This window comes from Zootoca vivipara, chromosome 9, assembly GCF_963506605.1.
Source record: "Zootoca vivipara chromosome 9, rZooViv1.1, whole genome shotgun sequence".
In the NCBI taxonomy this organism is placed as follows: Eukaryota; Metazoa; Chordata; class Lepidosauria; order Squamata; family Lacertidae; genus Zootoca; species Zootoca vivipara.
Genome location: NC_083284.1, coordinates 35,671,339 through 35,694,523, shown reverse-complemented (window position 1 = coordinate 35,694,523; position 23,185 = coordinate 35,671,339). Strand labels below are relative to the sequence as shown.

Here is a 23,185-nt window from a genome sequence, read left to right as displayed (position 1 = left end):
CTACCACAGTTGTAACAGGTTGATAGGCAGGAATGGGCAGGGGAAGCAGTGAGGTATAACATTAAAGGTAAAGGTAAAGGGACCCCTGACCATTAGGTCCATTCGTGACCGACTCTGGGGTTGCGGCGCTCATCTCACATTACTGGCCGAGGGAGCCGGCGTACAGCTTCCAGGTCATGTGGCCAGCATGATTAAGCCGCTTCTGGCGAACCAGAGCAGCACACGGAAATGGCGCATAGCTGCCAAGTTTTCCCTTTTCTCGCGAGGAAGCCTATTCAGCATAAGGGAAAATCCCTTAAAATAAGGGATAACTTGGCAGCTATGAAATGGTGTTTACCTTCCCGCTATAGCGGTACCTATTTATCTACTTGCACTTTGACGTGCTTTCGAATTGCTAGGTTGGCAGGAGCTGGGACCAAGCAACAGGAGCTCACCCCGTTGCGGGGATTCAAACCGCCAACCTTCTGATCAGCAAGCCCTAGGCTCTGCAGTTTAACCCACAGTGCCCTGCTAATTACTGCAGATCAAACTGCTGCTAAGGACTAGTTCAAATAGTTGGCAAGCCCCCACCCTTCAGCTGATTTGTGTAGATGAGCTGGGCTGCCTCCTTTCCACTCATCAAATGCCAATCTGATAACCCTGGGTAGGTCATTTGCATGTTGTTGTTGTTGATGATGATGTTGCAATGGGGGAGGACATATTTTCAAGGTCAAAATTATCTTGTGGGCAGTCACTCTAGCTCCTAAACTGAAGGCTAGCCACCCCTGCCATAATTAGATTGCCATAGTCTACTAAAAGGGGCATTGGTTCTTGAAAAGCAAATCTTATGACATCTATTATGGAATAAGCTTTTGAGGACCAGAGACTATTTTGTCAAATATATGTGGTGTTTTAAATTGACAGATATAGAGGAGAAAAAAGCATAGTCCATAAAATTACATGAAGGAATGGAGGTACAGTAATTGTGTGTGTAGGTTTGCACCATTTCTGGGAGATAAAATGATGGCTAACACAACAGTAGTAATCATGGCTGGTAATTTTATCTTTCTAGCTATGCTAATCCCTTCATTGGAAAGAAATTGACTCTTTCAATTAAATTCGAACTGAATGGATTGGAATTTGCTGATCCTATTTCACAAGAAAATGAATAAAAATCCTTAACTGAGGTTCTGCCACCCAAAGCCAGCCCCCACCCCCCAAAAAACACACACACATATAAATCCTGGCTACTCCCATGTCCTATTTAGTTCGGCAACATTTGCTGGAGCCTCGCCTCTTTGAAGTCTGTTTTGCTTAGGAATTCTGACTTGGGAGATCAGGTGAGAAAGGAATGGCTCTCCTCTCACAACCTCCCTAAAGATCAGCTCGCTGCCAGAGCTCTGCGGGGGATTCCGATCCTGCGCCGGTTCTAACCGGGGTGGGGCAGGGACGGTGGTGTCTCTGCCGAGACCTGCACAGGACAGGAGCAAGGACAGACAGGGCGCGTGACTGGCTCCTGGAATTGCAGGAAGGAGGAAACCAAACAACGTTGCGCAGGTTGTGCTGCTGGCGCTGGCCACGCCTTTTTCGGAACCTGGCGGCGCGCTAGTCGTAAGGTCGCGCGCTTGCGCATAGAAAGCGTTCGGCAGAACGGGAGCTGGTGACGTTCCATGCCCCCCTCCCGTTCCGCTTTTCATTGAGCAGAAATGGACAGTACGAGCAAGCCATCTGTGGCTACCGAGAGATGGCAGGGTGGTTAGATTTATTCGCTTTGTGCATCATGCTCCGAGCGGTGGCAGTTACTGGCAGGTGATCGCCCTGTGGATGCCCATCTCCTTAGGTGCCATAAACGACCACTTGTCAGACCGTGATGCGGATGATTTTGCAGTGATCTCGGATATATCCGTGTTGCTCCCTGGCAGACTTTTTAGACCCATATGCGCGCTCGCTGAAATCTTGCTAGGCTATGCGCGTGTTTTAAATCTAGCGTGGGCGGGGTAGTTAGGTAGGTGATCTTCAAAGATCCGTGGTGCGCTGGGAGGCTCTCAGCAGTACCAATCCGGAGGTGTGTGTGTAATTATGCGCGCGGGCGCATTCTCGCCAGGGTTACCTGTTGTGATTTCCCCGTAATCGTATCACAGATGCCGAACGGTGGATCTCGCTCCCTGCAATCGCTCCCTACTGATAGGCTTGGCCTTTATTCGTCAGCATCAGACATTGCGAGGGTTTTTTATTTTATTTTTTGCATTTTTCGTCTATGCAGCGGAGCGGACCTCCCGAGCTCTTGTGCCGGAAGGAGAACAGCTGCTAACCTCGCGTTTTTCCGAGTGGGGGCGCCGTTCCGCAACCGGCTCCTTCCCGGAGCTTGAATGCAGTGAGGAGGCTGGGAGGCGGCGAGGCTGCTGGGCGGGCCCAGGCGTCGCAGCTGATGCTCTCTGAGGTCACTCGCTCGGCTCATCCCCGCGTCCGCCACCGAGCGAGTCTTCTCGCCTACCGGTAGCTGCTGCTGCTGTTCTCGGCTTGGAGAAGGGGCTGATCCGGGGCTGGAGAATCGCGGTGGGGATGGTGCTGCTTTTTCTTCCCCTTTCTAACCCCGATGTTCCTTCCTCTGGCCGGGGCGTTGCGGGCTCCTACCTGGGCTGGGCAGGGCGCTTGAAGCGAACCGGGGCTCGCAACATCGTCCCGGGCTCCGCATGATTTAAAAGCGAAATAAGACGTCTGAAGCGAATCCCGTCCAGGCTGCCTTTGTCTTTGGCCGGGAGCATGTGGGTGAACCCGGAGGAGGTGCTGCTGGCAAACGCCCTGTGGACCACGGAGAGGGCCAACCCTTACTTCATCCTGCAGAGAAGAAAGGGGCACGGAGGAGATGGAGGCAGCGGAGGGCTAGCTGGTAAGGGGGCGAAGAGGGGGAGAAAGAAGGGGCAAAACTGCTCAGTTTGGATCTTCTTTTTTTGCCTTTGGGGTGGGGGGTGCTGCTACTGCTATTCTTTGGTGCGTTTATTTACATGCCATGTCCACGCCTGGTGTCTTGATGCAGGGTCTGCATTTGCAACAGGTGTGTGCATTTCACTTGAAGGTATACTGTTTGTGTGTTTGGTAAATCCAGGATGCCAGTTTTTCTATCTTCCTATATCTATATTGGCTTGCTTAGGCTTTTATTATGCTGTATGGATGGCTATATCACCTGCATGTCAGTACTGCTGGGGTTGGCAGAGTCTCTACTGATTATTGTTTCCTACATCCTTGTGCAGAAGACTTAAAAGGAAGATTACTAATAGCACACACGGAGGAGTTTTAGGCTGCAGTCCTTGCACAATTTCTTGCAAGTAAGTCCCTTTGGACTCTGTGAGACTTACTTCTAATCAGCCATGCATAGAGCAGAGGTAGATTGATAGAGTGCATTTGTAACTTAAGAAATTCTGTGAAGGCCACTCAATTGTTATTTTAGATATGCTATACTGGGAGTGAAATACAGTGAAGTCTCACAGCGAGTTTGGGACTCATCAGAAATGCAGGAATACCAATGAAATAATTTATTCACAGGAGCACATTGCTTCTGTCTTGCATCAAGAAAAAAAATTCTGAGCCATCTGGCTCAAAAGATCTAGAATGGTTTACGGCACAGTGTCACAAACTATAGTCTGTGGACCGCAAGCTTCATTCAGGTGGAATATATGAAATACGAAAGAAGCAATAAAAATACAATTTAAAAACCAGCATCTATCACAACATAGTAGAATTGCTGCAACAGGCAGTAAACTCATTAAATGATCTGCCAAGACTCAGTGGTCTGTGGGACAGAAAGTTTGGGAAGCACTGATTTAGGGCATGTCCGGTTCTGTGGCCTACACCAGTAAATGTGTAACAATGATGAGTCTCATTTCCTCATCTCCATTTGCACTTCACTATTTCAATGAATTAGTTCCTCACCTAAACCTAGCTTGGTTAGAGCCAGCCAGCCAGTCCAAAGCTGAAATTGAATTGAACTGGACTTGCCATTCTAGAAAACTCCTTACAATCTAATATGACAGTTTGAATGTTTTAAGTGTAGTAGTTGTAGTTGTGCTGTCTATTAGCCATGTATGTTTTTTGTTGCTAGCATTGATCATCTGGAAATAGTGAAGATCAAGCAAGAAAACAAAGATTCAGCTTTTTAAATTTTTATTTTACATGTGCATTGTCACTGTGTTTTATATGGCTATGCTTGGTTGTAATAAGGGTTGAATTACAATACTGGCTGCAAGGCTCTGATGGCAACTGCAAAACGTAATGCCTTAATTGGCACTAAAGGAATATACAGTAAAACAAGGATGAGGGTGGGGAAGATCCTAAAGGAATTTTAATCCCGTAGCACTACAGTGTTGACAATTCCATTGTTCCCAAGAATGGTTCTGCATCTCTCTCTCTCTCTTCTAGTCTAAGGTTATTTTTAGGATATTTTGATTCAAGTGTCCTAGAAAGCTTTTGCAGCAAGGCTCTTCCATTAGCCACTGTTGTGCATGTCAGTTGTGCTGTACTTCCCAAGGACAGTTACCTACTGTAAATGGAAATCACAGGAATGAGTCAAAAATACATTCTCAACTTCTGCATGTTTTCAGCTTGTTTTCTTCTGCTTCCCAATCTGTATTCATATTTAATTGTATAAAGTCGAGTGAAATCGGTGAAATGGCACACTTTTTTAAAAACATCCCTTGCCTCATTGTAACATTGGACTACTGTAAAGTAGGGACTGGCAAATCTGAGTCACTGTAAGCATGTCTTGATTCAAGTAGCTGCTTGAGTTTATCCCGTGTATAACTTGGAAAAACTGTAACACCTCAATCACTCTTTTCTTGGCCACCTAGAAAATTCACAGATGTTAAATGGTTCAGGTGTAAGCTTCCTAAGTTAAAGCACTTCAGCCACCAAATCATGCTGGATCCGTATAGTAATTTTATGATTTTATTGAAAGCAATCTATTTTATGCATGCCAAGAATTCATTCCATCAGTGGCTGTTACTACATGAAATAAAGGCTTAGAAAAATATAATCTTGCCTACATGCAACAAAAAAATGGTAACAGAATACATTTATTGTTGAAGGCTCAAAGACAGCCCTTTTAGAGCAAGCTTATAGTCTGTGTGGCTTTTTGTGCATTGGCTATCTATGCAAATCATGGCAATTTGCAAGAAGTGCAAACAAAAATAGATCTAAAGCAGGCACGTCCAACAGGTAGATCGTGATCTACCGGTAGATCACTGGACGTCTGTGGTAGATCACTGGTAGATCACTGGCTCCCCCCAAAGAAGCTCAATAACTTTGGCTCCCCTAAAAAAATGCTCAACATTTTAGCCATTCACCCCCTCCCCCAAAACAGGGCTTTCCTCCCGCCTCAGAAAAGCTCAACAACTCTGACCTGAACCCCTAAAAATGGGCCTTCCTCCTTCCTAAAGAAATCTCAACAACTTTGACCTGAACCCCCCAAGAGGGGGTAGATCACTGCCAGTTTTTTAACTCTGTGAGTAGATCACAGTCTCTTCGGAGTCGGCCACCCCTGATCTAAAGGAAGACTCAGTTTGCCAGAGAGAGGTTATTTGGCCTTGGAAGTCAGCAGTATTTCAGATTAAACAGATTTTGCAAATGTAAAGGGTTTGGCTAGAGCACGTTCAGCTACATGTAATTTCCTATTAAAATATGAAAGCAGTGGATTAGGTTGGGAGGAGGAATCACAGAGTACATGCTTTGCATGTAAAAGGTCCCAGGTCCAGTCTCAGATATTTCTAGTTACAGTACTGGGTAACAAAATAGAGAAAAATCCATATCTAGTAAGAGTGACTTCCATTCAAGCTAGGCGAGGAATGAGAAACTTTCAGATGTTTCTCACATTATCCCTGATCATGGACCATGCTGGTTGTGCCCAATGGAAATTGGAGTCCAACAACATTTGGAGGGCATCCTGTTGGCTGCCTCTGCTGCACAGCACAATTTGCTTTTAAGTCATTTAGTGCTGAAACCTGTCATAACACTTGAAAGTTTAAATTAATCACTGTGTGCTCCACTAGCATGGAATTGGTTTTCCAAATTTATGAGTATCCACCCATGGTGAGCATGGATGCTTTAAGTGTGCTCTGCTCTATTGTGCATTTCCTTCTTGCGATGCACACTTCAGATCATGTATGGCAGCAATTGGCTTTCAAAGAAGCAACTCATGAGAGTCCTTGCACATTAGCATTAGAACTTGACATGCACTCCTAGTTCCCAGGCCTTACTCTCTGCTATTGTTTATGGTTCTATAACTGCTTTCAAGTGCAGTCTGCAGAATACCTACATAAATGTGTTTTTAGTGGCGTCTTCCATTTGGACCTCAGGGAAACAAGAGATGCTCTCTCTGTGTTTACAAGTTACATTTCTACAGAATGAGTATTTTTATAAATACAGTTTTTATGGTAGCAGTTGGATCACAGCAGTGTGGACTGTGGAGCTGTTTATTGCAGCCTGGGCATGTAACAGTAGTTTTAAGTTCATGAAATGGTGCCAAACATCTTTCTAACACATTTGTTTAGGTGGCTGGCAGATGGCTATCCGCTGACTACCAAGGGAATAAAGTGCTCACAGAAACTGTGGTGTGAATTGTCTTCTCTCACCATTATATAGAAACAATTTATCTAACTGACACTAGTTTAGTGTGATCCAGTTTTTAGAAATCAAGGACAAGGCCCTGTCCTGGGTAAAGAATAAACCGAAACAGGGCCTTGTCCTGGGTTTCTAAAAACTGGATTGCTGCTGGAATTTGTCTTATTATTATCAACTTAAAACTTTCTAAAAATTATTCATTTACCTGGCCAGAGCTCTTAGAATCTTTTCATTTGATTTTCTCAACTCTCCAAGGGTTCCAATTTATTTGTAGTGTGATAGGTTGGCATTAATAGATCACCAGCACTATTTTTTTAAAACAATGTCATTTTCACATATAGTATGAAATATTTGGTATACAAGGAGTTTACAGCTTAATCCTGTGCATATCTACTTCTAAGGCTCACAGAATTCTTTGGGACTTGCACTCAGAATTACAGCCTTGGACTGCAATCATCTGTACTGTTAACTTGGGGAAAAGCTTCATTGAACTCAAAGGGACTTACTTCTGAGAAGGCATGCATAGGATTATGCTGTTAAATTCTTTAATGAAATGATTATTTTTCCCCTCAGTGCACCTAAATATTTCTTGCTGAGTTGAGACATTTTCTCAGTAAACTCTTAAGGGATTGACAAAGTATTTCATAATTCATTAAAACTACAAATTCTCTGTGCTGATGCTAAACTTTAAGTCTTTAAGGTGCCTACCTCTTTGTTATAGCAGCTAATAATGATTGGTAAGAAACTGGGCCCTTGGGATATTACATCAATGTAGTTCAGTCATATACATGTCTTTAAAAAGATGTAGCAATAAAAATATTTTAATTGATTTGTAGTTTTATATATGTATTCATTGTTAAATCACTTCAAGATGTTTCATTGGAAGCAATTAACAAATGGGATGAAATAATAAATTAACACTGTTTTCTCTGAAGTAGGGAAGAGTTCATGAGACTTATTCCCACGTAAGTACATATAGAATTGTAGGTGTAGTCTGCACACCTATATCTAGTTTCCATGGAGTAAACCCCATTAAACTGAATGGGATAGTGTTGAGTAGACACTATAGAATTGTGCTGTATATCAGGGAAATTAAAATCTGCAAAAGATGAACCAGAATTCGGGGCTCCATAAACATTTTATCCACAAGTGGACTCTAAGAAAGAGAGAGAAATTCATGAAACTTCCATACGTAATTTCATTTATGTTTTTGCACTCTTTCAGTTATTTTGAACCTTCTTGTCCCCATATTAGCCAAAAAGTATATACCCACAAACTCTTAAGTTGCCAATGTGCAAAAACGGTCTGCTCCTTTAAATGCATCCTGCCCTCATCCTCAGATCAGAAAATGATGTTAAGTACTTTCATCCCAAGGTCACTGAAGCTACTGGCTTCATAAATCTACTGAAATGGGGGGGGGGGAACCATTTTTTAGTACATTCTTACCTTTTCACCCAATAGCCTAATTACTGTTTTGTGAAGTTTAAAATAAAGCAGTAGTGCATCCTTCATGGTAACCTAATTTCATATATCTTACCACAAATTATTTTCTTCATATGATTTTGTAAACATTTGAAACTCAATATCATTTGTGAAATTTTATGAAACTTTTCTTGTAAGTCATTGAAGTTACCTTTTCTTGAATCTTTAAAAAATTGTGTAGGGAGTAAATGGAAACTCATTAAATCTTCAGGCAAATTGGTACTATATTTAGTATTTTAAGGGCATGTTTGGAACACCAGATCAACTAAATTAGAGAAAATAGACACAATGGTATCTACTTTATAGGGTTATTAGGAACCAAACTGACGAAGATAAAAAACTTTGTTTAATGTTTCAATAGTAACAAAATCATGAACAGGAGCTATAGTAATGACATGTTCAATTTTAGTGCCATAAGTACTTGGCTTGAATTATTTGCTTAGTTCTGGGTTAAATGAATGGCTAAAAGTCGATTAATCATGGTATTGTGAAAATGTTTTGAATTCATTGCACTTTGCAATCTCCTTGTTTTTAATTGACTTTTAATTTGTGCAATACAGCAGTATCTTTGTAGAGTGAGGGTTTACTACTTTTGATCATCGCTGTGAAGAAGGATAGATTAACAAAGGAAGTTTTCATCAGCATCTTTGCAGAATTCACATGTATAGAAATGTTACTGTTGCCTTCATAGTAACATTTACCATGGAAAGATTTTAATGTATGATGTTCTGATGTGTTTTGGCATATTCTGTTGGAAGCCACTCAGAGTGGCTGGGACAAACCCAGTCAGATGGGCAGGGTACAAAAACAAAAATTATTATTATTATTATTAATAATTTGCCTAGGTGGCCTTGAACAAGTTACTCTTTCTTGGCCTCAGTTGTTTAACTAGGCATAATGGTATTGTAAGGATGCTTGTGCTAAAAATATTGTGCAGAAAATGTTAAATAAGACATAGTGCAGCATTTGCTTTCAAAAATCAGATAGTGTTGGCTTTCACATCCTTGCAACACCAACATTTTATCCATAGATTTGAGGGGCTGCATTCAGGTAATAAATTATGTTTTTCAGCAGTGGGATATTTCAGGAGAGTTATCCATTTTACAAAGTAGGTATTACTTATCTTTTTTATTACCAAATGTGTGGTCTTTTATGCTAAAGGAAGAGGGAAGTTTTGGAATTTATAAGGGCATATTAAAAAAAGTATCTAACAGCCTATATTTCCACATTTTACTTTGCTGTATATTTTGTGATTTTAAATCTCTGTTCAGTATTTTCTCACCAAAGAGCACTTGCCCCAACTCAGATCTTGGCATCCAGGAATTTCCTTGTTATACCTACTGTATTTTTTCCTCATGCCATCAACAATTGTAGATTTTTGACACTAAGTCATATGGATGACTCTTCCTGTTGTTATTATTACTATTTAAATGAGTAAGCCTATTGACCATATGGCTTGTCTTGTGAAATGAAGGGAAAATTAGCAACCATAATACAGCCAAAAGGAAACAGCTGTTGTGATTTGTTTGTCTACTTCTTTTTAGTTTTCTTGATGCATAAGATTCCTTGGTGTGGAATAGATTTCAATCTCCCTGTGCTAAAAGAGAGTTGGTGAAAAGTTTGAAAATGCAATAATAGCATATCTGATGGGCTCAGAAAATTCTTAAATCCCACTGCTTTAAAAGGAGAGCAGGAAGAATGTGTCAAGTCTTTGCTTATGCCTAGCCATGTATCCTAGCCCTTGTCAATGTACATTTTGAGCTATGTAACCTGTACTCTGAGTTGATGCTGAGACCATGTGCTAATTTCATTAATAATTTGGGGATTTCCAAAGCATAGAGTCTGAGTTCTTCATCCAAGGGTGAGAGCCAGGACAGTGTACTGGTTCTGTATAAGACAAAGAAGAAGAGCTCATTTATATCATTGAAAAATCTCATGGTCCTTTGTCATTTTCCCTTGATGGAATACTTGGTGAATTTGCCAATCTGTCAGGAACAAATTGCGGAAATGAAAAATAAAACAATCAAAATATGTTGATAGGCAAGTGAGGACATGTTTAGCAGCAGCAGCAGGCATGACCTGGCAGCAGAAAGGTTTCATGCAAATATAGTTCATTATCTGCATATAAAATATGCATATTGAATGGAGCCACAGAGTTTTGAAAGTGCTCCAAAAATAACCGTTGGTGCTGGACAGAATTGCCTAATCGCCTCGGTTTGATTTCAGCAAGATATTCCTGTAATATGGGACTTGTTGGGTTTAGAACTGACTGGTTTTCTACCTGGAGGTTGCTGTTCTGTTGGGGCAACTCTTAAGGCATGAGAAACTGCTGTTTTTAGTATACAGAAGTAAATCTTTGTTGTTAAGTCTCCTCTTAGTCACCCTGTTTAAATGTGTCAAATGTCAGGTGTGGACTTCAGCTACATTGAACATGCAAGCAGCACCAGCCTGGATGAGCATTTAATGCATTTTTGTATTGATTGTTTTACATTTTCTGATTTTAATTGTTTTTATTTGTGGTATTTTTCTCTGGTTAAGTCACTTAGTAAAAAGAGACTAACGAATTAATATTAAGAAATGGCAGCAACTTCTTTAGGCTACTTTCAGAATTCCCTCCGACGAATCAGTGAAACTCCTTCGGACTCTTCTTCTCCGTGTCCACCCCCAAATCCATTGTTGGGAGCAACTTCACTGGTTACCTAGGTGTTGCTTTTTCTACTTACAGGCATGAGCATGAATAAAAGCCTGGGGAGTACTTAAGAGTGTATAAGCGAACATAATTAACTAGAAGATTCCGTACTGCTGTATTTGGGGCAGTGTGTCTCCGAATACCGGTTGCTAGGGGATTCAAATGGGGATGGTGCTGTTATGCTCATGTCCTGCTTGCGAGCATCCCTCAGACCTCTGGTTGAATACTGGGGGTACAAGGATGCGAGACTAAACAGGCCTTTGGTCTGATCCAGCAGAACTTTTTCTGGTGTTGTTATTTTCTCTTTTTCCCAACCACATCTAAAATAACCAGTCCAAGATGCTGCTGAATAATTCTTTCTTCCCTCCTGCATTTATAACTTTCAATGTTATTAAGGACATCTGTCCTTTCCTCCCAGTAGATAGAAATCTATAGAACTCTAGAGTTGGAAGGGACCCAAAGGGTTATCTGTTCCAAACAGCAGGAATCAATAGGTGAAGAACACTTGGCAACTTTTTTGGCAGTCATTTGCAGCTGTTCTTAGGCTTAGCTCTGTACTGCTATTTCCTGGCTGTGCTCCTTTCCAGTGAATATCCTGCAGTTGTAAGAGACTGGCATGCTCAAAGTGCCAGCATGCTGAATAGTCTTGAGTCAGGCCCTAATTTCCCTGCTGATTACTTCTTGTTCAAATGCACTAATGGACAACATGGGAGTTGGGGAGAAGATTCGCACTAACTCCACAATTTTTCTAGAGTTCTTGGTCAGAGATTATATCTTAATTGCAGCTGCAGGGTCTTTTGTTTGTTAAAAACAAACAAAAGACCCTGCAGCTGCAATTAAGATATTTTGTTTGCATCCTGGAGTATTTGCAAACTTGTTCAAGCTGCCTACTGTGGCTTTTGAATTCTCTGCCCCAATGGACCAACAAAACTGCTTATGGTTTTCATATGCAATATGAGATACTTCCCAGTCTGCTTCCAGGTTGTTGATTCTCACTTGGGATGTTTTGCTTCTTTGATAGAGGATCATTCAAGTATAAGAGAGTTTGCTGAGCTCTTGCTTCCGGATGAGTGAATGTGCTCAGCCAGTGATGTGATTACTCACATTAGTTGAGTACACACCATACATATAAAGCACACACCCCCAGCAAAGAATCCTGGGAACTGTAGTTTGTTAAGGGTGCTGGGAATAGTATGTCTGTGAAAGGTAAACTACAGTTTCTAGGATTCTTTGTATGGGGTGTGTATTTAGCCTTGGTCTTCACCCAGGCTCCCCCTCCCCTACAGCTGATCAAGGCACTTTAAAAGAATCTTATGCACTGGGATTTTACATTCCTGGGCAGATAGCCAAGTTCACCACAATGTTGCTTTGCCTTCCCACGAAGCCCTATATCAGTGGACATGTTCACTAAGCATGTTCCTATAAGACAGGGTGGGCAACTTATCAAATACAGTGAATTACATCAGATTCCCTCCCCACCCCCATTATGTACCGAGATCAGATTGCAACCACAAAAGCTAGAAAATTACTTTTTACAATGAAAGCTGATCTTCTCAGAATGCTAAATGAGTGCATTAGGTGCAAGGGGCTCACTTGCAGACCGCGTGATGCAAAGCACTCAGAGGACCATCTCAGAATGTTGGGTATGCATATTTTTTTGTTCTGTGCTTTCGTGTTTGAAAACCTATCTGTCAGGACTTTCAGGTTCTCTGAGGCTCATCATAGTTTGCGTATTTTCAAATTCAAATTCGCATAGTTTCAAATGTTGCCAAGGGCTGCTAAAAAGGGCCTTGGGGGCTACATGTGGCTTTTGTGCCAAGTATTGAACCACCCTGCCCTAAATGCTGGAAGTAATGGCTCTAGCCTCTTCCCACTACAAGCTAGCTTCTATGTGCAGGGATTTGTCTTCTGATTATTGATAATTATTATTTATGGAAGAGCATTTTAAAAAGTGGTACAGTCCACAAATAGGTTTTCCACTGATATTTCTTATTAAATGGCATTTTAAGTAGAGAAAGAGATGCACTGGGTTTTGTTGTTCTCTCTCAACCTCCAGATGGCCAGGCTATAAAAGGGGATTAATTATCCTGCATATGTGAACACAGAGTCTTTGTCTTAGCTCACTTCTCTTATTTTTTATGTTTTGCATATGCCATGAGTTCTCTCCCCCCCCCCCATTGACTCACTGATGACCCCTGGGGTAGTCTCATCTGTAAAATGGGCATTTTTCTTGGGACGGGAAGGAAAATTTACTATACATTTCCTATGATTTCTAGTTATGTTTTGCATGATGGCATGGAACTTGTGATGATTTACAGCCCTTTTTGCAGATTCAGATTTCGCTTACAATGAATAGTTTTATGCTTCAGGTGTTTTGTGAAAGAGAAAGCTGTATTCAGTCTCTTCAAAGCTTTCACTTTTTGCTATTTTGGGGTGGGGAACAAGCACTGAGAGGAGTGGATGGATCTGCTGCAGATGTTTTCTTTCTTCAAAAGTTAAATGAGACAGTTGGGAACAATTTTACCTTTAGAGTGTAGAGAATATAACTCAAGCCAAGCTGTATTAATCAAGCATCTTAAAAAAAAAATAGTCATGACAAACCTACAAACAGGTTAAAAACTGAGAGAGCTGATATTTTTAATCCATTGCTGGAGGGGAGTGACTTTCTGACAGATTTTCTCATTCCCCAGAGTCTTGATTGCAGCTGAGGGCAAATGCCTGCCACTATTTCAGCAATAAATGAAAAACAAAACAAAACAGGTTTAGTACCTAAAATCACACGATTGTGTTATAAACTACTAACTCCCTTGTTTAAATTTGAAAAAGTAAAGGCATTAGTTGGTAGTAGTAAACATGTATATGACTGGGAGAAAAGTCTGGTCTCCTGAAAATGCCTACTCCAATCTTATACACACTGATTTGTGAGTAATGTTCATTGAATTTAGTGAGTATGGTTCATGGGATGCAGCTGTGTCTGTCCTTGAGTTGCCAATGTCTTGCTGTTTCTATTCCTGCCTCTCAGCTGCCATTTTGTAGTTTACTCTGCTAGGACAGGGGTCCCCAAACGTACCCAGCTTTGGGCCAGTGCCCGCCGCCCGCTGTGCCAATCGTGCGGCGGGCCGGAGGGCAAGGGAGCATGTGGGAGTGCGCGCACCCATACGCGTGCGCACACGCTGTTTCCAGCGCACTTCTGGGTTGGAGGAGCGCCGGAAATAGCTTGTGCGCATGGGCCTCCAACAACCCGGAAGTGCGCCGGAAATTACGCTTGCGCATGGGCACAAGCTGTTTCTGACGCTCCAGCCACCCGGAAGTGGGCAGCCATGCCACGCCCTGTCATTAAGAGCGGGCAGCAGCGGCAGGCGGTGGGGGTTGCTGGGGGCTGCATAAAAGAGCATCGCGGGTCACATCCGGCCCACAGGCCTTAGTTTGGGGAAGCCTGTGCTAGTAGATGCCAGGGCTCTGGTTAAAGAAATAAAATTAAATTGCGCAACATGAAGTATTCCTATCCCAGGGAGAGAGAAAGCAGTTGTTTCTGTTAAATATTGTTAAAGTGACCCTTGGGAAAGAAGTATGATGTAATATTTAAAGGCTCAAGTCTTGATAGCTTTCTCTAAAGTCTAGATAGTTATTATAAGGAGCATTTGCTCAAGATGACTGCTAATAGCAGATTTGTAGTCCAAGCCTTGCTTTCATTCTCAGTGTGAAAGGAAACAGTTGGGTGGCGGATCAGGCTGTTAATAAATAAATCTTCACTTTTGGAATTTGGCTAGTATTCAATGCAGTTCGTACCTAATTACAGCGTGCTAGAGCATTGTCTCTTTGGAGAGCTGTTACTTGAGAAGGTTACCAGCAAGCTAAAAGTTGCATCCTCATTATTAAAGTTCCCAGTTGTGATTAACCTTATTGCATGGAATTGTAGCATCTGTAGCCTTCGAAGCACTTCTCTGGTGGAATCACTGTTGCAATGGGAGTCTTTTTAAAAAATTGTGTTTGTTGTGGGTTGGGGGGCTGATAGTTCAAAAGAATAATTAAGTCTGCAAGTCATTAAGATAAGAAAGAAACAGTGCATGCACATTTTCATACTTGCATCCTATGCAGTTTCTCAGTTCCTGCGTAAAATGGTCAGTATGGCTGTAGTTGCTAAGTTGCTTCGTCCGTCGGTCTGTTGTTCCCTACTCCTTAGCTAAAAAGGCTCCCAGTGTGGCTTACATATAATAAATGAAAGCAAGACAGTCCCTGCCCACATGCTTTCAATCTAAAAAACACAGCACGCAAGAAGTAAGGGACAGGGAAGGAAGAGGGAAAAAGCAAACTCGGGTGCCAATTCCTAAATTGTAGCTCAGGGGCAGATGATGGCTGGTGGAGCTGGTCTTTTTGCAAAGCTGAACCCTGCTTCCCATCTCAGGCAGTTCAATAGAATGGAATATATCTCTTCTTAATTTTTTTTAAGTGTCCACATGTTCTGGAAAGTCTCTGATGCTATATTTCTTCTTTCCCACCAGTGTTTATAAGAGGTAATCTTATTCAGTAGAGTACAGCTCCATATCTTCCCTTTCCATTGGTCTGGAGATGACAACATATCTATTTCCCATGCTTTTGCCAGAAGCATATATGCTGTAGTTAATATGGGCATGACTCACTCATGCTATATGTTCCTTCCTGAGTTGACCTTTTATTGCTCCCAACAGCACAACATGAGGTTTTAACTGAATCAAATATCCAGAAATATCTTACTCCCTGTACTCTCTGTAATCTTTTCAATTTTTAAACCTGAGGCTATTCCCACCAAATGTGGGCAAATGTCCCACATTTGCATCTCAGCATGCATCAGGCATATTTAGATATATTATGGCTATTCTATACAGTATTTTATTAAAAGCATTTCCTTGAATGCTTATCTGAATAACAGCAGCAGCAGCAGCAGCAGCAACAACAACAACAACAACAACAACATTCTTATGTCCCTCTACTAAGCTGTTATGCAACTTATGAACATCTAAATATTGAGCTGTGTTGCAACTGCAGCAAGTCTTTAGAATGGTAATGCCGTACGACTCTTGAGGTTTAGTGTCTCTCAAGGTGACGAGATCCCATATCCACATGCAAAGGGATCTATGCATCACTAGCACATAACTGTACATGTGCTTTGGGTTTGCCAGGCTACAGTAGCCTTGGTTGAAAGAAACAGGGAACCCCTAGATTAAAGTCACTTGAGTAAAAGTCATAAGAACCACAACATAAACCATTATGGATTTTGTTGTTGCTGCTGCTGTTCTACTGACCTATGAATTATCGGTGGGTGTCTGACAAAGACTTGACTCCAAAGCTGACACATGATGGTGGCAAGTATGACCAGTTTTCCAGGAAGCATAATACAGTACTGTACAGTATATGATTGGATATGACTCTTGAATGTAGCAATATATGTAGCTGAATAGTTCTTCAGTCAAAGTCTAAATATGACAAAAATGAGGGAATACAGTATCAAACTTCTGTGATCCACAACCAGTTTTCCTCAAAATAAGAAAGTTTGCAAACTATTGTACTCAAATCATGAAATAATGCTGTTTTAAAAACCTCATTCAGTTTTGAACTTTCATCAGTTCCCCTGTAAGTTATGCATTGCCCTGGACTATGCCAAGAATTCCATGTTAACTGTGATGCCTTGCAATGGTGCCATATGATGAACAGAGAAACCTGACTGTTCCTAGCATGCAACTGCACATGATAATGGTTTTCAAAACTTTAAATGTGTTTACCTAAGCACCAATAAAGTAGTGTTTGGAGTAAATTGTGTATTTCCAGTTGAAGCTAGTATATTAAATCTCTGATGTTGTACGTTTACATGTGTTGGATCCATGTAATCAGACATATTTCATGGTAAGGTATGTTTCGTTCATAAAGGTGAACCAGTCATCACTGCGGGGGGGGAGTAAAATATTTAGGGGGATGTAAAATATTTTTGTATTATCCAAGTAAATTAGGGTGCTGGAAATAGGTGGTGGAGGTCTTGAAACAGAGGCAGATCTGAATTTATCACACCAAAAGAAACCCACATTTTTAAGACCCTCTCATGGAAGAAATTTGCAATAATTAAGTTTCATCCCCTAAAATGGTATTCCTTGTTGTGGCGTGTCAGATAGCTGTCGCACCTGCTGCTCCTTCCTCTTCCAGGACGATGTCTACAAAGGTGCATTGCAAAGGTCTCAGACAGTCCTGAGTTGAAACGTCCCTCCTTTTGTCTACAAAGGTGCATTGCAAAGGTCTCAGACAGTCCTGAGTTGAAACGTCCCTCCTTTGTCCTGTGGCCAACTGTGCTAAGGCTGCCTCTGATGCCAATTGCTCTGCAGAGAATATGCATCAGAGGAAGAGGTGGTTCTTGAATACATTTTCAGCTTGACAAGAAAATGTTTGGGAAAGTGCTCACTGAAGCATTTTCTTCATGCACAACAAAGGCCGAAGAAGGGACAAGCAAGGTCAATGTCTCAAATTATGCTCAATTATTTATTACACACTGCTCTTATACGAACAGAGTGTAGTTCAATATGTTAACGCCGCACAGGCTACACCTCCCTCTTATTGACTGAGACTAAAAACAAAAGGGGGGGTAGAAGGCTAATGGGTATGAATAGAGGAGTGGAGAGATTACTTACTCCTGGCCAACAGACTATGAACAGATGCATTTCCAGAGGAGAGAGATCAACCGAGTGCCTACTAAATGTTTCATTTTAATTACGTGGAGAAATTTCTAATGCTGGTTTGCACTCTGTAGTAACTGGAATGCGGCTATGTCTCTGTGTTGGTGGCAGTGTTTAAAAACATTATTTTGAACTATAAGGAAAATCCCAAATGTGAACCAGGATGTGGCGAGGCATGGCTATATCCCAAATTAGAAGGCTGAGAAATGACCTGTGACTAGTTAACCATTCAGATTGTGCATGGCCCGAAAGGTTTTGTGAAGACTGGATAAAATTATGACAGATCAAACAAAGAGCCAGCCAGTAAAGTTCATTTTTACTACTCAGTAGGGTGGATCTAAAGAATGGTGAATAGAAGAGGCAAGTTAAGCACTTGTTTAAGCTCTAGGAGAAGAGTTCGTTCAGTCAGTGACCTGGTTTACCTATTTAAACTTGCCTTTCATGTTGATTCATTTGTTACTTTTGTCTCTTTCAAATTTCTCAGATTAGCACTTTAGTTTCACATCACCCAATCTAAACCTGACAATCTAGTCACTGTATCTTCAGGCTCTCAGATATAAAATATATCTTTCTTATCTGTTTTTTTTTATTTAAAAAATTCTGGGCTGGAATGTTCTGTTAAGTTCATGTTTCCATGTCTACCTCAAGACAGCAGTACTGTTCACCACTGAATTCCTTCCCCCCTCCCTAGGTCTTCTTGTGGGAACTCTTGATGTTGTGCTGGATTCAAGTGCAAGGGTAGCACCATATCGAATTCTATACCAGGCTCCAGACTCTATGATATACTGGACTATTGCCTGTGGTAAGTATTTTAACAGTGGCTAAAATTACCAGTCTCTTAGAGGACTGGATGTTCCATGTAGCTCATAGGAGTACTGAATTGTATACTGTCTTGATGACGGGTGTCCCCTCACTTACATGGGGACCCCACATGAATAAGTGAAATGATATAAAGTGGGGGACACCCCACTTTAATAGGGAGAGTGCGCAGGGAGGAGAGAGAGAGAGACTCATGTGTGCTGCTGGGGCTGCCGCCTAGAAATCGCTAAGGGCCGCTACCTGGCGTGTCCCAAAACTTCTCTTGATTGGAGCCCTGAAGGAAGGCCAATTTATTTATTTATTTTGCGGTGACCCACATAAACGTCTTGTGTGAGTGGAAGGTGTGTAAATGAGGGGGTTGCCTGTACCGTGTGATGACATCGTACTTGAGAAGGCATCCCCAAACTTCGACCCTCCAGATGTTCTGGACTACAATTCCCATCATCCCTGACCACTGGTCCTGTTAGCTAGGGATCGTGGGAGTTGTAGGCCAAAACATCTGGAGGGCCGCAGTTTGGGGATGCCTGTACTTGAGTAGCAGGTCATTTATGAGATCCAGGCTCTGAAATGCTAACAAGTTATTCTCCATTTAATCTTCTGTAACTATCAGACCGGACGATTGATCCTATCAAGCATTTGTTTATAATATGACATTGCTGCTACTGGATTTTATTCAGATTTACTCATGCTTAGATTAGACCAATTGAAAGCAGTGGGTTCAAATTAGTTGTGACTAAACCCCATTGATTTGTATGAGTGTGCTCAAAGCACGACTGAGTCTGGATCCAACCCATTGTGTTGTGTTGTAGCCTGTTGTAATCTAGGGAGATTATATTGAGCAATGGCTGAGGTCTGTTGTAGATGTAATACTGTCAAACTCTTTAGACACTTAAGAACAGGATACCAAGGTGTGTACAGATACTGTTCCCACATTTCCTCTCTTATGTGGATTTTCCCCTCCCTTTCCTTGTAAGCATTAACTATGACAAGGGTAATAAACACCGGCTAGTATTAGCTATTTTGACATTGTTGCAGTAACGATCGGCACCCATTGGGGTGACTGGCATGGCGATCGGCTCCCATTGGGGGCCATCAGTGTGGCGATCGGCGCCCAGGGGGGCAGGGCAGTGATCTACCTAGGGGGGATTTTGTCACCCCCCCTCAGGGATGACACCTGGAGCGGACTGCCCCCACCGCCCCCCTTCCTACGCCCCCTGTGTGCAGGTACAGGTGGGCCACACTTTTCATTAGATAATGTGTCTCTTACACTCCTTTTATGAAAATATATTTGAGTGCCCCGATTGTTTTTCTAGTAACAGAATTGCTAGTGGAAAGAAGGGAACAAAGCTGAGAAATATTAGTGTTTTTCTTTTATGAAAAAAAAATACATTCCTGTTTCAGAATAAATCAAATTCCTGAGAATAACAAGCAAGAACAACAATAGAAACAACAAAAAGTTTTGAAGTCGGAAGACATTGTATCCATATTTAGAAATTGTGAATAGTAACCTCAGCTATAATAATCCATATATAAAAAATAATTCAGACAATGACTGCAGAACAGATACTGCGATGGTAATGGCCTGGTAACTGTGCATTTTATTGCTCCACAGGAGGCAAGACATCATCATTTTGCATCTCTCTGGCGATTTTAAGTGCATTACCTATATGTTGTGTTATGGCTCTTTTGTAGGTGTGTAAAAAGCTATGGAAAGAATAACTTGGTCTTTAAAGCCACATCCGGAGTTATAACAATACATTTTCATGCAGTAATTGCAAGCAAAGCCCAACATGATGATCACATATGGGCCTTTGCTGCCGCTGTTTAAATTATGTAGGCTCTCAGAAATGATTTGTGTTGAAAAGGCAGAGCAGAAATGCCAGGCCTCCCTGGAAGCTGCAGAGAATGATCTCATTCCTCATCAGCCGAGCTGTGTTGGAGATAAGCTTATGCTTGCAATTCCCAGGAAATCATTTCACTACTGTGTTAGCTTTCTAATTTTGTGGCTAGGAAATAATTGATTTGCACATACCTATGCCTTCCTGGCACTGTTGTAGTGATTTATATAATATGTACTGTATAACTTTTATTCATTCATTGTAATCTATGGGCATAATTCTGCTGACATGAATCACTTAAATCCCATTGATTATAATAGGAGGTAGTTAAGCCCACCTTCTTATTAAGTACAAATTATTTTAGCCTTTGTGGGGCTAGCAGAGGATGGACTATGAGCTTTCTCCCTCCCCTAGCAGTACACTGTATTTTTCCTTGGACACAGAGGATGGGGATGCTGATTTCTGGCATGACCCTTGGTTAAATTAAACAAGGGATGGAACACTCACCTGCATGAAATTCATTGTCTGCTAGACCTACCAGGCAAGTACTTAAATGCAAGACTGAGTTTTGCACACTTAAAGGTATCTGATTGAATTGTACCCTATTTACAGAAAGTATTTGCAGGGCAATTATTTCCAAAACTAGAAGAGAGAACTTAGAGGTCTGTCCTTGTTTCTACTTTTGGGTCAAGGGGAAGAGACAGTGCTGCCAAGTTACTTCAGCAATAATGTTCTAACTTTCTATAATGCCATTTAGAAGTGACTCTAAATTGTTACCATTCTAGGAGAAAACTCAAGGATAAGCAGAAAAATTAATTTGCAGAAAACTGCCAGTCTAGTAAAGTCTATTCAGTCCACAGATCATGTAGGCCCAGTTGTTAAGATCATTTGGCCCCTGAATGCCGCTCTCATCTCTCCTACACTTTCATGCCCCTGGAAAGAAACTCACAAACTTTCACTTCCTGTTTCAAACAAACCACAGTTCCCCATGTTTTCCAAGTTCATATAACTGTGGTTTGTTTTAAACTATGAGTAGTAAGAACAAGCCAGGATCACACTATGGTTTCAGTTCCTGGCTTGTTTGGAAAGTATAGGCAAACCACACATCCTCAAGTTCAGACATCATGAGGAACTGTGGTTTGTTTAAGATGGGAAGTGAAAACTTGTGATTTCTTCCAAAGAGGCATGCTAGGGAGGGGAGGGAATGGACTGTTAAGTCCAGTCAAAGGCGACTATGGGGTTGCGGCATGACAGAAGCCAGAGCGCACGGAAATGCCATTTACCTTCCTGCCCAAGCTGTACCTTATTTATCTACTTGCACTGGTGTGCTTTCAAACTGCTAGATTGGCAGGAGCTGGGACAGAGCAATGGGAGCTCACCCCGTTGCACAGATTCAAACCACCGACCTTCTGATCAGCAAACCCAAGAGGCTCAGTGGTTTAGACCACAGCGCCACCCGCTCCCCTAAGAACTATGTCATGTTCACATGGCAGGATACCATGGCTTCTTGTTACAACTGAAGAGGGTCATGGTGTTCTGTTGAATTAAATTACTCTTCTGTGTTGGTTTGCTTTAAAATGCACAGAATTCTCTTTGCCGGGTTTTTTGTTTTGTTTTGTTTTTTTCAATAAACATACTGTAGCACTCCTATCCGTAAATATATTTATTTATTTTTGCTTTATGATGAACAAATTACAGACATAATCTAGCAATTTATCCTGTTCTTGTCTTAGGTTGTTCAAGGAAGGAAATAACTGAGCACTGGGAATGGCTTGAACAGAATTTACTACAAACTCTTTCAATCTTTGAAAATGAAAATGACATAAATACATTTGTCAAAGGAAAAATACAGGTAGTGTATATATATATTGTCAGCACAGTTAATTATCCTCATGACCATGAAAAAACTATTATGCAAGCTTCTCCTTTGTACTTGATTTGCTGGTTTGTGTACTTCTCTGTTTTGGTAAGTGCAGATTCCAGTGAGCTTCATTATCTAGTTTGAGGAAGCAGGCATCAGTGTAAACAGACACATTGGTATTATCAAGTTGCATAGATAAGGGTGAGATCACATAACTATCTTCAGGTTTGGCAAGAGACTTATGCTAGCTATGTGGAATTTCTGAATTTTCATCTTGTAACAGCAGAACACCTCCCCATCAACACATCATATATATATATTTTTTTAAAAAAAAACTTTTGCAATCAGTTTACCAAAACAGGTTTACCATGCAGCTATTGTTTGAGAGGGAGTAAGGCTGGGTCCTTTTTGGCAGAGAATATCTAGTTTGTTTGGTAGTTTGGGAAATCCATATGGCCAAGATCTAATCTCTTGAGATGCCCCTGTGTAGGTTAGATTTAACAATCAAGGCTTTGTCTTGCAGCACTCTCCTCTATGTTGCTTTGGTAACTTAGAATAGCAAAGAGTCTTGTGATATCTTAAAGGCTAAAATCGATAACACGACAACACAGCTGAAATGACATAAACCTTTTGTTTGTCTTTAATATGCCACAAGAGTTACTGTTTTTGCTGCAACAAACTAGCATGGCCACTCCTCTGGAAATTGTTAGTGTGATTTATGTGCATCCTGTGATTTCTGAAGGCAATAGAACAACCTTTCCCAGCCTTGGGCCCCCAGACTTTCTTGGACTGCCATCACCCCTCACCACTGGCCTGATGAGAGTTTTAGTCCAACAACAGCTGAAATAACTGCAATTGAACATACGGATCAGGGGTGCAGCCTTGCAGAAATTGCTGGACTATAGCAGTGGCAGACTTTGGGCTTTCAAATTCCAGCTGCACCCTGTGCAATGCCAAAATTTGGTGCCCCTCATCTCTTGCTTACTGTTTTACACCATTATTGTGGTGTCCTCTTGGCTCAGTGCCCAGTGCGGGCAGACTGGTCGCACTCTCCTAAATCTACCTCTCACTACTGCTCTCATTATCCCTGACCATTAGCCATGCTGGCTGGGGCCAATGGGATTTCCTGCCCAACAATATCTGGATGGCTATGGATTCCCCAACACTGATACAGACTCATCTTGCCATTCTGCTAAGTTGACTACAG

The 23,185-nt window shown here is 41.6% G+C and overlaps 1 protein-coding gene across 1 annotated transcript in view; it reads left to right on the top strand.

Annotated features, from left to right (window-relative positions):
- The first annotated feature begins 1,502 nt into the window (after positions 1–1,502).
- TBC1D9 (TBC1 domain family member 9) overlaps positions 1,503–23,185 on the top strand; it is a 51,558-nt gene continuing 29,875 nt past the window's right edge. The window contains exons 1-3 of the mRNA XM_035111690.2: positions 1,503–2,869; positions 18,152–18,262; positions 21,851–21,969. Of these exons, the coding sequence (XP_034967581.2) occupies positions 2,743–2,869; positions 18,152–18,262; positions 21,851–21,969 (357 nt within the window). The 5' untranslated portion in view covers positions 1,503–2,742. The remainder of the gene's footprint in view (positions 2,870–18,151; positions 18,263–21,850; positions 21,970–23,185) is intronic.